This window comes from Ipomoea nil, unplaced genomic scaffold (genome assembly GCF_001879475.1).
Source record: "Ipomoea nil cultivar Tokyo-kokei standard unplaced genomic scaffold, Asagao_1.1 scaffold1407, whole genome shotgun sequence".
Taxonomy (NCBI): domain Eukaryota; kingdom Viridiplantae; phylum Streptophyta; class Magnoliopsida; order Solanales; family Convolvulaceae; genus Ipomoea; species Ipomoea nil.
Genome location: NW_017617835.1, coordinates 2661032 through 2675793, shown reverse-complemented (window position 1 = coordinate 2675793; position 14762 = coordinate 2661032). Strand labels below are relative to the sequence as shown.

Below are 14762 nucleotides of genomic sequence, written 5' to 3'. Positions count from 1 at the left end.
TCCTATATATAGATAGTTATCTCAAAAGCAATTGTTGTTTACATAATGAATTGAGATCAAGCAAGTGTTAAAAAATTTTAAGAAAAGAAGAAAAAGTAGACAATCAATGGGCGGCGGTATAGTTTTGTTAAGTTAAAAACACCACCCCCATCAACCACTATATCTGCTGAGGGAATCTTATGAAGATTGAGATATAGAAATGCTATGAAAAATATATACCAGTTGTCACCAACCAATATTTAATCATTATATATTATATACATGTAGTATTCCTAAAAGCTGAATTTTGATCTTATTTTAGCTTAGTTTCCTCTATATATATAGAGGCCCTTTCACAAAACCCTTCATTCTATCCCACACTTCTCTTCTGCTAGCTCTTCCTTCCATTTTACATATACCCCATCTCTCTCTCTCTCTCTCCCAAAGAAAGAGAGAGAAGATATTATTACTGTAGATAGATATATTATACTTATTAGCCATGGGTATTGAGATTGAGCAACAAAAACAACCTTGTGTGGAGCTATCAAAGGTTGCCGTGTCTGATACCCATGGCGAGAACTCGCCGTATTTTGCAGGGTGGAAAGCATATGACGAAGACCCTTTTCATGAAAAGCATAACCCTTTGGGAGTCATACAAATGGGTTTGGCAGAGAATCAAGTAAGTTCTGATCTTCTTCATCATCTTACCACACGTAATTAACGATAATAATAATGGTACGACGTAATATATATAATGTTGTTGACATGAGTACTACGTTGTTGTTTGTTTGTTTTAGGTTTCGTTTGATTTGTTGGAAGAGTACTTGGAGAAGCACCCGGAAACCAGAACAAGCAGTTCCGGGTTTAGGGAAAACGCGTTGTTTCAAGACTATCATGGTCTTATCTCTTTCAGAAAGGCAATGGCTTCCTTCATGGAACAGATTCGAGGTGGGAGAGCAAGATTTGATCCTCAAAGAGTTGTCATTACCGCCGGCGCCACCGCCGCTAACGAGCTCTTAACCTTCATTCTAGCTGATCCCGGCGATGCTTTGCTCGTTCCAACCCCATACTATCCAGGGTAAATCTTCAGTTTAGACAAAATATATTTTTAATTAACAAGACATTACTGTTTTTGTCCACAAAAAACGAAATCTGTCGCTCTAAGGGCCCTACATTTCCTATCCCAAGGGCCCACTACATGACAGGATTAGTAAGGGAGAACCCCTATCTGATCCTCCTACAAGAGGGTGAAACTCTCATATTGCAACTGTTAAGGCTAATGAGACAGTTCTGATTGACTGATGGTGTGTTTTTCTATTTATTACAGATTTGATAGAGATTTGAGGTGGAGAACGGGGGTGAAGATTGTGCCGGTCCATTGTGACAGTTCAACCAATTTTCAGGTGACTCGGACGGCATTAGAGACAGCATACAATGAAGCTGAATCCAAGGGGATAAAGGTCAGAGGGATACTAATAACAAACCCATCAAACCCATTGGGTGCAACCATTCAAAGATCAATCCTGGAAGACATCCTGGATTTCGCGACGAAGAAGAACATCCATTTAGTATCCGACGAAATCTACTCCGGCTCCGCATTCTCCTCCTCCGAATTCGTCAGCATTGCAGAGATTCTGGAATCCAGAGACCACAAAGATTCCGAAAGATGCCACATTGTCTACAGCCTGTCCAAGGATCTAGGCCTCCCGGGATTCCGTGTCGGGACGATATACTCCTACAACGACAAGGTGGTGACGACCGCCAGACGAATGTCGAGCTTCACCTTAATCTCCTCGCACACGCAGCAGCTCTTGGCTTCCATGCTTTCCGACAGGGACTTCACCCAACACTACATAAACACCAACCGCCAGAGGCTGAGGCGGCGCTACGACATGATAGTGGAGGGGCTAAAAGCCGCCGGAATCGATTGCCTGAAAGGGAACGCCGGTCTGTTTTGCTGGATGAATTTGAGCCCATTCTTGAAGGAACCCACGCGGGAATGCGAACTTGAAATCTGGGAAAAATTCTTGCGTGAAGTGAAGCTGAATATATCACCGGGATCTTCTTGCCATTGCTCGGAGCCAGGGTGGTTCAGAGTTTGCTTTGCTAACATGACTGAACAAACACTCCAAGTTGCACTCGACAGAATCCGCCGTTTCATGAACAACAGAACCAAGATTAATAATGGGGCCATTTAATACCTTAAATTCTTGATTTTTTTAGTCACATTTTTTACTCAAACCGCAACACTTTGACCAGTGTTTACGGTATGATCGATGTGACTGGATTTTATTGGAACAGTACATTAGTTTCAATTTGAGTTATATATATATATATATATATATATATATATATATATATATATTTACTATTATGAGGAAAACCTGCAACTTGTTCCTATGTTATATGAGTTATTATTTTTTAAGAGGAGGTAATGTTGTTCATAGTTGACCGGTTCAAATCAAGAAAATCAATAATTCATCCTGGAAATCAAATTTGTAATTTTGTCATTACTAAGTTAACAACCTGATCAACTTAATTGGGATTGTCTAATATGAGTTGGAATTAGTTTGCTTGTACCAAAGCATATTAATGTAAATGAATGATATATTATACGAAATTGGAATTCCTATATATTGGTCTAGAGTTGACTAGGGTGTGTATAATAATAACATTTTAGATGGGATGTGATGGAGTTGCTATTAATTTTCACTATTGTCCATTTGTCCTAACAGAATTTGGCAGACTTATACTTAACTAGGTCATAGGTATGTACTAATGTACCTCTTACATTTTCTTGATATGAATGATATACTCATTAGATCGAATTTGTAATTTTCAAGGTTACAATTGTAATGTTATAATGGAAGTTGTGCATGGACCATGCAGCATGGTGGTGTCAAAACCTATGAAAACTATTTTGTCCTCCTTTTGTTTGAAAGATTGTAGTACAATTATTGATCTCCCTTTTAAAAATGAAAAAGAAAAAATATATATTTAATAATTCACATCAAGATCATTTTGTTTAGGCTCGCAATAGCAATTGATTAGAGCAACCCCATAAGGAGATTTTGTACAAATTTTTATGTTGCAATGCTTTGTTGGAAGAGAGAGAATGCTTGGAGTGGTTCTGCAACTCTACAAGCACCCAAGGTTTTGCAGTGGTGTGGATCCCACAGTGGGAAGAAAGAGTTGCGCCTCACACATGTGAGGTGCAACTCTTGGGCGCGTAAATCTACTTTTTATTTTTTTATTTTTGTTTTTTAGAATTTGATTTTGTTTTTTTTTTTCTTTTCTTTTTCCCTACCCTTTCATTTTCTCTTTTCTAATCACACCTATAAGAACTCCTCAAATCTACACCAAAACCCCCACTATTGAGGATGCCCTTAGTATTTAGTACTATTTGAAAGTTACTCAAGAGAGAGAGAGAGAGAGATGAGTTTGTCATATGTTATTGTGTTAGGCATGTCTATCAGAGAACAAATGTGTACTGAATCGTAGCTTTGATAGGGCATTATCTTGTCACATTTCATGTAGAAGCATTTTCTCCTTTCCTCTTTATACAATACACACACATTTCAATATTTAAGAGAATTTTACAACATCATATATATAATTCTCTAATGCCTTGTATACATGAGGACTAAAATACATATGAAATTTGCTCCATATGGGTTTCAAACATCTTAGAGGTGAATGGTCAACTAATTAAACTACTAAACCAAGAGTTATTGGTATAATTTAGGGATGGCAATCTGCATCGTCCTCGACAGGGATCCCCATTCCCATCCTGACAGAGACGAGAATAGAAGAAAAAAAAATTCAGAAAACATAGTCGAGGACGGGAAATGCGTGTAATTTTTCATCGGGGACGGGATACCCCTCCCCCCGCCTCGCCCCAAAATAGTTATTATATATATATAGTTATTATTATTATTATTATTATTATTATTATTATTATTATATATATATATATATATATATATATATATATATACACTAGCATTTTGTACGTGCGATGCGCGAAAACTTATGCCCAATATTAAAATATTTGGAAGTAATAAAATTTAAAAAATTAGTTAAAATTATGTTTTGCAATTTCTTAAAGCGATGATACTTTTGAATTATCATATATTTGAATAATATAGTGATCAAAACAAAAAAAAAAATTATATTTTTATATAATAATAATTTACAAATAATACTAAGCTAAGACTCACATATATGATATATTGATATGGATACACAAATAATATATATATATATATATATATATATATATATATATATATATATATATATATGATACACATATAATTTAACATTCATATAAATATTTAATTAAAATATAATTTATAATTAAATTAATTGTTATATGATAATTTTAATAAAATGATAATTAAAAATAGGAAAAAGATAGGATAGATGTAGGTGTATGGTAAGATTGGTAGATATATTAAAAACTAACGGTGTTATAACGGTGTAAGGGTGATTTTGTCCAATGCAAATAAATGTACAACAATTAAAGCAAAATGTATATATTTATTAGCATATAAAAAAGGGACAAAAATCAAGGACATAACTTGTATTGACACTTATTATGTTTTTAGATTAGATATTACAATGGCATTACTTATATTCTGGAACAGTGGCATTACATATACTTAATTACAGTGGCATTAATATAACTGATGCCACTGCCACTGTCTATGTTATAAGGGGACCATGATCCATGAAATAATAGGCCTATAGTTAGCCCTTGATAGGCCCCTTTCCAGCCCATGAACTCTCATCTGCCAAACAAGATCCATATTCTACACTTTTATTTTTATTTTTATTTTTTTAATATACTTAAAGTGTATGGTAGAGTCAAGAGTGGCTAGCTGATTTTTTTAAGGTAACCAAGGAACATATGATGTTCATAATGTGTTCATTAGGGCTAATGTGTCTTCCTCAAGTTAACAATGTAAATGAATTTTCTTGATGCAGTATGTCACTATGTCATTCTATGAGCTACAATGAAATTATGATGTAGACTAAGAAACAAAAATACAACAAAAATTATAATAAAGAAAATCAAAAGGAAAAAGATATTGCCATTCTGCTTGCCTTTATAAGCATTCATTCTTCTAGTGCATACCAGTTCTATCTCTCTTTCGCTTTTTGTTCTTTAACAAACCTTTCTCTTCTAGCATCTTAAGTTTCTGAGCTTTTCGGGATTTTGCTTTCTCCTCAAACCCATCGTCCATCATCTTCATTATTGCTACACGCCTAGCCTTGAAGACCTGAAAACAACTAAGTTCAGAAAGTTGCAGCAAAAATCCTAGATTTTGAATTCTGTCAAAACATGAAGATCAATCAATCTCAAACACTTCGAGATTCAAGGCATGTATAAGAAAAGTATGATTAACTTCACGAGCAATCAGAATATTAGGACAAGGCAGGACTAGCCGAATATTTGTGTTATGGACACAAAACAGTCATATACCTTTGTGATATTATCATTAGAATCTTTGTCCTTGCATTCAAACTCCTCCAATTGTTTGCCAAGGACAGCTTCTATTTCATGAAGTAGTTCCACATCATACTGCAGTATCACGGGAAAGCGCAAATATGCAACTTGTCAAAACTCAACAGAGGAAATACAAAGCAAAAGAAGAAAGTTCGTGTTACGCTAAAAATCTGGAGAAAAAAAAAAGGTTTGTCAAAGAAGAAGTGTATTGACTTCTTGCCTCTGTAACTATACTAGCAGCAAGCCCTCCTCTACCTGCTCTTGCAGTTCTACCAACACGATGAACATAATCGCGTGGATACCTGTAGTAGAACAATGGCAAGTCAGCATAAGGAACTGCTACATCATTGTTGGCAACATTACGAGATCTTATCAAGTTTACAACCTTGGGAGATCATAATTTATCACTAGATCAACTGTTGGAATGTCTAAACCACGGCTGGCAACATCAGTTGCGAGTAAGATAGGGACCTTCCCAGATTTGAATTTATGAAGTGCAGAGAGCCTCAAAGACTGAGACTTGAACGAGTGCAATGCAGCAGCTTCCAGATCAAGTTCTTCCAATAACAAGCTTAAAAAATGGCAAGTCCTGCTCAACCACAAAACAGCATCTGTGACTTTTCCGACATAAAGAAGTGATCACGAAGAGAGTTAAAGGTCAGCATACTTCTCCAAAAGGTTAATATTTTCCAGATCAAATACCGTTATCTTCTCATCTTCTTTTCAAGACTAGAGCATAAAACTCTTTCTTCTACAACACTATCTTCTTTTCAAGATTAGACCCCAGGTTAGTGTTTAGTATTAAATTCCTTTTAGCAATTTCCTACATAAATGAATCAAATCTGAAAAGAAAACTTTTCTACGCAGGCATTGTCTGTTGATCCTCGATATAAACAATAAGAAGACAAGTAAAACGACAGAATAAGAGCACCAAATAGATAGTACCTGCATGTGGAAACAAATACGATGGCAGATCGAATGCCCATATCTTCCATTTTGGACAAAACACAGAAAAGAGAAACTTCCTTAATGTTTGATGGAGTTAATAAATACTGCTGTTTGAGAGAGTCTACAGTCTTGAACCCCTCATATGCCTCATAGAAATACGCTTTATTCACAGAAAGCTCAAGCAATGTCTGCAATTCACTAGTCATTGTTGCAGAAAATAGCAGAGTTTGGCGGTTCTTTGGCAAACATTGGAAAATTACTTTCAGTTCCTCTTCAAAACCAACATCTAGAACTCTATCAGCTTCATCTAGAACTAGAAACTGCACCGAATTAAAAGAACAATATGAGTGTATGTCTTATATGTTTACATGTGCATATAAATATGAGCTATGTTTCATTTAAATCACAATTAATCTATGTTTCATTTCATAACAATTACAATTAATGGACATTAATTACCTTGGTTTTGGAGAAAACGGAAGGAATATCAGGATTCTGTTGGAGCAGAGTTTTGATTCTTCCGGGAGTAGCTATTACAACGTGGGGTCTTTGCATAAGAGTTTTGGCCTGATTGATGGAATCCATCCCTCCAACCACCTCTACGCACCGCAAGTTCAAGCAGGAACCCAGGGCGCGAAACTGCTCGGCGAGTTGGCACGCGAGCTCCCGGGTGGGGGTGACGACGAGAGCGAACACTCCGTAGGGATCCTGGGCGAGGAGGTTGAGGAGAGGAAGGGCGAAGGCCGCCGTTTTGCCGCTACCGGTCTGGGCGATGCCCAAGACGTCTTGGCCGGCGAGGATTCTGGGAATGCAGTGGCGTTGAACGGGAGTAGGTTTCTTCATGCCGAGCTCTTTGCAGGTCTGGAGGGCCCATTCCGAGAGGCCTAAGTCGGAAAAGGAGATGTGGTTGGTGGCGGTGGGATTGGAGTCGCTCTCCTTGTCGAGCTTCTTAGGGTTTTCGGCGGCGGCGGTGCTGGGAGGGGCGGCGGCGGAATTGGTGGTTGTGGGTTTATGCGATAGTTTTTTGCGCGAAAATAAAGGGAAATTTTCGCCGATTGTGATATCTTGCTCGTCCATATTTTTTCTCTTTGATTTGATAGATCTCTCGGACGCGAGCTCTTTGGTGTCACAGTGTGCAATTTATATAGGCGATAATTATAGAAAGTAGTTTTAGAACTACTATGAGTTATGTGTACAAGAATTTGAGCGTGTCCTCCTTTTATATGCGGTTAGTTTTTATAATAGGAAAAATGACACTTTTTCTCCATGTGTTATATACTTATAGCACTTTTTCCTCCTAAATTATTTAAGTGGCAATTTTTTCTCCTGATATATTAAATGGACATATTTACCCTTAAAATAAATATTTCATTTATTTTTCTTTTCCAACAAATTATAACCACGATTTGAAAAAATAAAATACATTAATTTTTGAATTTTTCGAATACTTTAAAAATAAAAAATAAAATTTTAAAATAAAATTTGAACCAACAGTTCAAATTGGATCCGAAATCGTGAATCGACGATTTAAAATAAAAACCAAATCACGATTATATATACTTATATGTGAAAGTCAATATAAATGTTAAAAAAAAAAAAAAACATACACTATTTGCAAATATTATAATTCTAAATTTAAGCTATTACTAGTAGTTGTGAATTATAACCGAAATTTTTTTATTTGATTGCTATAGTGTTCGGTTCAGTTCGAACCGAACCGTGGTCATCCCTAGGTATAAGCAATAATTTGTTGAAGAAGATAAATAAATAAAATATTTATTTTAAGGGTAGAAATGTCCATTTAATATTATCAGGGGGAAAAACTGCCACTTTTATAATAATTGAGGGGGCAAATGTGGATGCATGAATAACTTAGGGGAAAAAAGTGTTATAAGCATATAACATAGGGAGAAAAAGTGTCATTTTCCCTTTATAATATAAACTTGTAACGATTACAATAATGATAAAAACAGTTTTCTAATAAGTGACGTTGTGAGGTGATGTTTTAACGCAAATTATGATGTGGACTCGTGTTTACAATGCATTGTGGACACGAGTCCAAAACGACGTTGTTTTTAGGGAAAATGACGGCATTCCAGTTTATATATATATATATATATATATATATATATATATATATATACACACACACACATCTCGTCGTTAACGGCGTTATTCGTTTGTGGAATTATAAATTTACAGTTATGAAATTATGAAATTATGAAATTATGAACACAGAGCTCTGACATTATGAACATATAGTGATAAAATTATGAACATAGAGCTTCGAAAATTATGGATTTACAGTTATTGAATTATGAATATACAGTTACGGAGTTATGAATGTACAGTTATGGAAGTATGAATGTACAATTGTGGAATTATGAACACAGAGCTATAACATTATGAACTTACAATTATGAACATATATTGATAAAATTATGAACATAGAGCTCTAAAATTGTGAACATAGAGCTTCGAAAATTATGAATTTACAGTTATTGAATTATGAATGTACAGTTACGGAATTATGAATGTACAATTATAGAAGTATGAATGTACAGTTATGGAATTATGAGCACAGAGCTCTGACATTATGAACATATAGTGATAAAATTATAAACATATGCTCCTATAACGAAGCGGTCTGAAATTAAAAAATAAAAATAAAAAAATGGTGGAAGATAACGGTGCCACTAACGGTACCGTTACCGTGTCCACAATGCATGCTGGACACGGGTCCGTAGCATAACGATTGGTGCTTTAATGTGCGGGCTTTTGTAATTGTTTTACATGTTCTTTACTATTGATTGTTGTTTGACTGCTTTGATAGATTAGACACACCGGGATAGATCCATTACCTTGTTCAATTATCATGTCAGTAACTTATTAATTAACTTAATTTCATAAATGTGATAAGTTAAAGTATCTAAATGAAGTTTTTCTTAGTTTATGGACTAATTACAATTTGACGTATAGTTAAAGGGTCTATTTGACCATTCTCCCAAACTTAAAAGATCAAAATATACTCGTATTATTTTTTTTTCTTTTTTTCTTTTTTAATAATTGAATTTTTGACTAACCAGGTTATATCATAATTTAACTATACACTTCATCCCAATTCAAAGTAAATTTACTCGAAACTCCATGTAAATCTTAGAGGTCATTCTCCATTTGATACTTTCCCTTCAATTAAATTCATGGGGAAATATTTCTTGAAAGTATATTTGATGAGAATAATTTTACAATGAAAATTAATTAACATGTTTGAAACATAACAATTAAACTACCTAATAATTTAATTAACATGTTTGGTTCGTTTAAACTTCTCCATGACACTTTTTAAAATATTTAATATATCATTGCTATATACTAACATTAAAAAAGCATAACAAATATTTGAAATTTTAATAAATTACTTATAAATTAATGAATCATATGCCAAAGAAGTTCAGTATGCAACAATAATATTCAAAATACAATAGTTATGTATACAATACAATGTATAATGAATCATGTTGTAAATTATATAATACATAACAAATCAAATTAAATAGAAATATATATACATGTAACACACACACACACAGGTGTATATATTAGAGATCAAATGCGGTAATAATCTTCAGGTAAAAGATGGAGTTTAATCTTAACTCTTGATCTAATCAAAATCAATAGCCCATATTGAAGATTTTTTTTTTTTTTTAAATTTGGTATTTTTACATATTGGTCAAACTTAAGGTGTGTCGTTTTCTTTCTTAAGGTGCATGATTTATGTGTTTAAGGTGCGTCAATAGTCAGTTGAGAACTTAAGGTGAATTTTTTGTTAAAACTTTAAGGTGTGTTTTTCCATAACTTAAAGTGTGTCGTTTTTCTTTATACGGTACGTATATTTAAAGCTTAAGGTACGATAATTTTATAATTTAAGATGCATCAGTCTAAAGTTTTAGGTGCATTTTTAATAGCTTAAGCCCTAAGATGTGTTGTTTTTCTTATTAAATTGCGTCGTTTTATTTTTAAAGTGCATATATTTAAAGTTAATGTGTGTCACTTTTATAGTTTAAAGTAGATCAGTATAAATATAATTGCATTATTTTATATTTTAAAGTGCATAATTTTATAACTCAAGATGCATAGTTTTGACTTTAGTCATGTAGGACTAGGGCAATTATTATTATTATTTTTTGATGATGGACTAGGGCAATTATGATTCTACAAATATATACGTATTTTTATAAAAACAAAGGAGAAGTATAACAGTAGAAATACGAAGTTTCATTGGGCGTGTGATACTCTTGATTTCTCTCCTTTCTCCCTTCAAAGCCTCTTTCTAGAATAGAGTCAATAGACGCAGCGCAGCGGCGGGAGTAGCAAATCCTCGCCGTCTTCTCTGACCAATACTCCGGTAAGTCGGAAGCTCCATATTTGTATCCCTATGCTCCGATTCCCTTTCGTTGATTCCTTTTATTTATTAATTTTTGCATTTTATTTCTACGTTGTATTCAGGTTGTTATTCCCAGATCTCGCGTTTTTTGATTGTTTACAAATTTAGACATTCGTGCGTGGATGTCGAACTGTGTATCTGTACAATGTTCTTATGTTGATAAGTGGATCGTGGTTTGAATTGTCAGTCGCTATAGTCTATACCTGTTGACTGAATTGATTGATGATGTTCCTTCTGATCCGTGAATTGGGTGTTAAGTGGAATGATTGAATTGATCGATGATTGCATGGTTTCTATTTGGCCTTGTCTATTGTAGTGTTTGATAGTCGGAAGGAGCTTAAAGTGTTGCCGTCTTCTAATGTGACTGTATCACTGGATTAATTCAGAATTTCAGATGCGAGCAGTTAGAGAAATAAAACATTTAATCTAACAGGATAATTCATATCCATGCCTCTTCCAATTTATATGAAAGTTGAAGAATGTGAGGTCTTTAGTTAAGCGGAAATCAATTAGCCTCAGTTGATCCCAGGAATGAAGTAGCAATTCCGCCCACGCGTGTGTGTGTTGTGTGTTCTTTCCCTTGTGAAATGACTTTCTTTTAAAAATTTGCGAGAAGTATGCTACACTTCAATGCTTATCATATGGCTACTCCCTTTCATATTCTCATTGTTTTGTTTGAAAACATCTATTTAATTTTTTGAAGCTATGAGGTACCAAAATTCATTTTTGGTATTAATTGATTATTGATATCTAAATCGCCATGATTTTATATAATATCCCTAGTTGGTACTAGTGTACAACTTTGTCATAGTAAATGGCCAAAATCCAGATAGTATTTTGTTCAATTGACCTTTGTAACTTATTTTTCAATTTTAGGATATTTTAAAAAGAAGAATTAATGGCATCCAAGTTTCATCAACTGCAAGCAAAGGCATGCCAAGCGAAACAGTTTATTACCAAGCATAGTTGTGCTATCTACAAACAGACATTGGATCAGAACAAGCAGTATATTGTGGAGCCATCCACTGTGGAAAAGTGCAATGAATTATCTAAACAGCTCTTCTACACTCGTCTTGCCAGGTGATTCTTTGCATATTTATTTTTAGCCTGGATGCTGAGTTTAACTGATTTGATGGAGAATTGCTGAATTGGAGATTTCCAATCCTTGCTTTGCACTTCTTGTTTTAACCTGCAAGTTGAAATTAGTATGAGTGGATTGATTTTGACTTCTGGTGAGCTATACTTTTTCCATTTCTAAGGGCATCTTTGATTTCTGAGGTATTTAAAATACAAGCTTTTTTCTATGAAGTTCTTTTGTATTTGACTATTTGGAAAGAAAAGAGGTTCATTCAGTATTTGCCTGTTCGGAGTGCTGGTGAAATTTCAGTGTGGATGAATACCCACCCCCCCCCCCCCCACACACACACACACACACTATTCTGCGGGGTGTATGGATTTTTAGTTGAAGAAGCTGTCATTAATTGTGAGGCTGACTAAATTAACCTGTATACTTGCCCTTTAAGTAGTTTTCTGCTGACTGAAGACATTAAATTATTCTTCTGAGAATTGTTCAAGAGGACTCTTGTTCTGTGCTAGCATGATCTTCAGGGATTAGGGTTTAACCAATGGAGTTGACGTTGTGTTAATTAACTCCGCTATAGCAGTATAGCGGTATAGCCACAAGAGTAGTCCATGCAACTAAGTTGTACACAGCTGTTGTATCCAATATGACAAAAGCAGCATCGCAGACTATAGAGACAATTCCATCTCATCATTCTATTCCACTGGTTAAAATTTGTTATGCTATAGATTATATTTTATTTGCTTCAAAGTACCACCATTTTAACCATTCCCTTGAAGGCGTGAAGCACTGAAGCCACTCATTTTTACTGACATTGTTGGCATTGCCTGACATAGATGTGTTCAGTCTTTTTGCTTTGTCATTATCCTTCCCTAATATCCAAACAAAAAAAAAAAAGTATCACCATTTTAACTACTTTATGTAATGGTTCTATTTTACTAGGTGAATATTGTGCATTAACTCCCATTCTTGATTGAGTACCTTACTTTCCCATAACTGCATATATTTGACTACATTCCAGTACCTGGCTGAAAATTTAAATAATATAGTTGATTTTTGGAGTTCATTAAGGGACTATGAACATCTTTCTGTGTCCCTAGTGTTCCAAAATTGTTGTTTCCCTCCCAGAGAACCACAAATACATTATGCTGAGTTTCAGTATTCTTAAGTTTAATGTGATGGCCTCTGTTCAGTTATTTGAAATGGCTGAAGCAACAAAGCTCAATGGCATACTTTTAAGCTGGAAAGTTTTGTATAGGTTACTGCATCACTTGCTAACGATAGATGTTTTCTTAAATCTGTTATTTTTCAGTATCCCCAGCCGTAACCAGGCCTTTTGGAAGGAAGTTGATTATGTCAAGCAGGCATGGAAGAATAGGCACGAATTGAAGGTCGAGGATGCTGGCACAGCTGCTTTATTCGGCCTCGAATGCTTTGCATGGTATTGTGCTGGAGAGATAGTAGGAAGGGGATTTACGTTCACCGGTTACTATCCCTGAAAAGAACCAGCTGGGTAACCACAATCTTTCTGTCTTGGTTAGGATAATCTGAGCGACTGGCACTCAATACTGCAAGGTTTTGTCTTCCAAAACATTTTTGAAGCTGAGAAATCAGTGACTAAATTTGTTTGCTGTAATAATCTGTGCCAATTTTTCTACCCTCAGAGTCAGAGGCACCTAGGTTGATGAACTATGTAGTGGTGTTCTTAATATGTTTTGATGTTGAAACTATCATAAGTAACAAAAATGTTATGCGACTGCGAGTTTGAACTCCCCACCTTGTGTTTAAATAATTCAGTCTTTTCGATTTGAACCAATGGCTCTTGGTAACATTGAATTTTTTTTATTCGTTTTGAGAAGTGAAGTTAATATTTGGATGGGTCAAAAATTAGTTATTACTTATTAGGACAATTCACAAATCACAATTGTCTACTTAATATAAAAATTAAATATTTATACAAAAAATTAACATTAAAATATAGATAAACAAGTAATAAAATAGTATTCTGAATAAAAATTAGAGAAATTAGTTAAATACATTTTTAAACTTTACTTGAAAAGTTAATTAGGTATCTTAACTTTTAAAAAGTACAATTACATCCCTTAACATGTTATATTGAGGCAATAATGTTCAAGAACTAGTAAATGATATGTTATTTCGGTTTTGGCATCATCTCCGGTGACAATTTGGTTGTTGAATTTATTTGATAAAAATAACATGTTTAATGATTTAATTATACTTTTTAAATGTTTAGAAACCTAATTGATTGATTTTTTGTATAATAAAATTTAGTGACATATTTGATCTTTTTTTCAAACAAAAAAATTGCCTCTAGGCTATAATTTTAGCAAATAATTTGACAATATTTAATATGAGGATCTCTAGTATATTTTAATTTGTTGTTTATAATAGTGAGTAATGAATAATTATCATATTCTTTTACCGGTGCAATTAGCCTAAGTATATATCTAATTATGATAATTATTTTATCATGATATTTTAATATTTTTTTAAACATTCATAATTTTTCATGATTAGTTTGCATATTTTGATGTTTAATAGACATGTTGGCCTCTAAATAATTTGTAATTAAATTATTGTCAAATTTTATTAAATTTACTATTTATTATTATCTAATAAAATTCAAATACATATTTGATTAGAATATTAGTGGCCTGTTTTGTTTGCATGGTTGTATTTACCACGAAAAAAATGAGAAAAATGCTGAGAAGTATAATGGCATTTTTACCCTCAGTCAGTAACGGTAGTTCATTCGGGTCAATCCGACTCATCAAAAT

The 14762-nt window shown here is 34.0% G+C and overlaps 3 protein-coding genes across 3 annotated transcripts; 2 read left to right on the top strand and 1 right to left on the bottom strand.

The window, feature by feature from the left end:
- Positions 1-478: 478 nt before the first annotated feature.
- LOC109186722 (1-aminocyclopropane-1-carboxylate synthase 7-like) lies at positions 479-2247 on the top strand. The gene is made up of 3 exons (XM_019336833.1): positions 479-658; positions 777-1057; positions 1307-2247. Exons 1-3 carry the CDS (start codon positions 479-481, stop codon positions 2175-2177), a joined length of 1332 nt encoding a protein of 443 aa, XP_019192378.1. The 3' UTR covers positions 2178-2247.
- A 2619-nt stretch (positions 2248-4866) lies between these two features.
- On the bottom strand, positions 4867-7575 carry LOC109186720 (DEAD-box ATP-dependent RNA helicase 36). The gene is made up of 6 exons (XM_019336832.1): positions 6899-7575; positions 6437-6759; positions 5877-6080; positions 5712-5793; positions 5468-5566; positions 4867-5264 (listed from the first exon to the last, which is right to left on the bottom strand). Exons 1-6 carry the CDS (start codon positions 7514-7516, stop codon positions 5109-5111), a joined length of 1482 nt encoding a protein of 493 aa, XP_019192377.1. The 5' UTR covers positions 7517-7575; the 3' UTR covers positions 4867-5108.
- A 3139-nt stretch (positions 7576-10714) lies between these two features.
- LOC109186724 lies at positions 10715-13738 on the top strand. The gene is made up of 3 exons (XM_019336835.1): positions 10715-10844; positions 11760-11963; positions 13277-13738. The coding sequence occupies exons 2-3, from the start codon at positions 11782-11784 to the stop codon at positions 13461-13463; spliced, it is 369 nt and encodes a 122-aa protein (XP_019192380.1). The 5' UTR covers positions 10715-10844; positions 11760-11781; the 3' UTR covers positions 13464-13738.
- The last annotated feature ends 1024 nt before the right edge of the window (positions 13739-14762 follow it).

Bases quoted from the DNA above. Each gene is read 5' to 3' on its own strand.
- LOC109186722 (XM_019336833.1), top strand. From the start codon at position 479: ATGGGTATTGAGATTGAGCAACAAAAACAACCTTGTGTGGAGCTATCA. The intron at 659-776 runs GTAAGTTCTGAT...TGTTTGTTTTAG, and splicing joins TGGGTTTGGCAGAGAATCAA to GTTTCGTTTGATTTGTTGGA. The intron at 1,058-1,306 runs GTAAATCTTCAG...TATTTATTACAG, and splicing joins CCAACCCCATACTATCCAGG to ATTTGATAGAGATTTGAGGT.
- LOC109186720 (XM_019336832.1), bottom strand. From the start codon at position 7,516: ATGGACGAGCAAGATATCACAATCGGCGAAAATTTCCCTTTATTTTCG. The intron at 6,760-6,898 runs GTAATTAATGTC...AATTCGGTGCAG, and splicing joins CCGTTTTCTCCAAAACCAAG to TTTCTAGTTCTAGATGAAGC. The intron at 6,081-6,436 runs GTACTATCTATT...GTGGTTGAGCAG, and splicing joins GTATTTGTTTCCACATGCAG to GACTTGCCATTTTTTAAGCT.
- LOC109186724 (XM_019336835.1), top strand. From the start codon at position 11,782: ATGGCATCCAAGTTTCATCAACTGCAAGCAAAGGCATGCCAAGCGAAA. The intron at 11,964-13,276 runs GTGATTCTTTGC...GTTATTTTTCAG, and splicing joins TTCTACACTCGTCTTGCCAG to TATCCCCAGCCGTAACCAGG.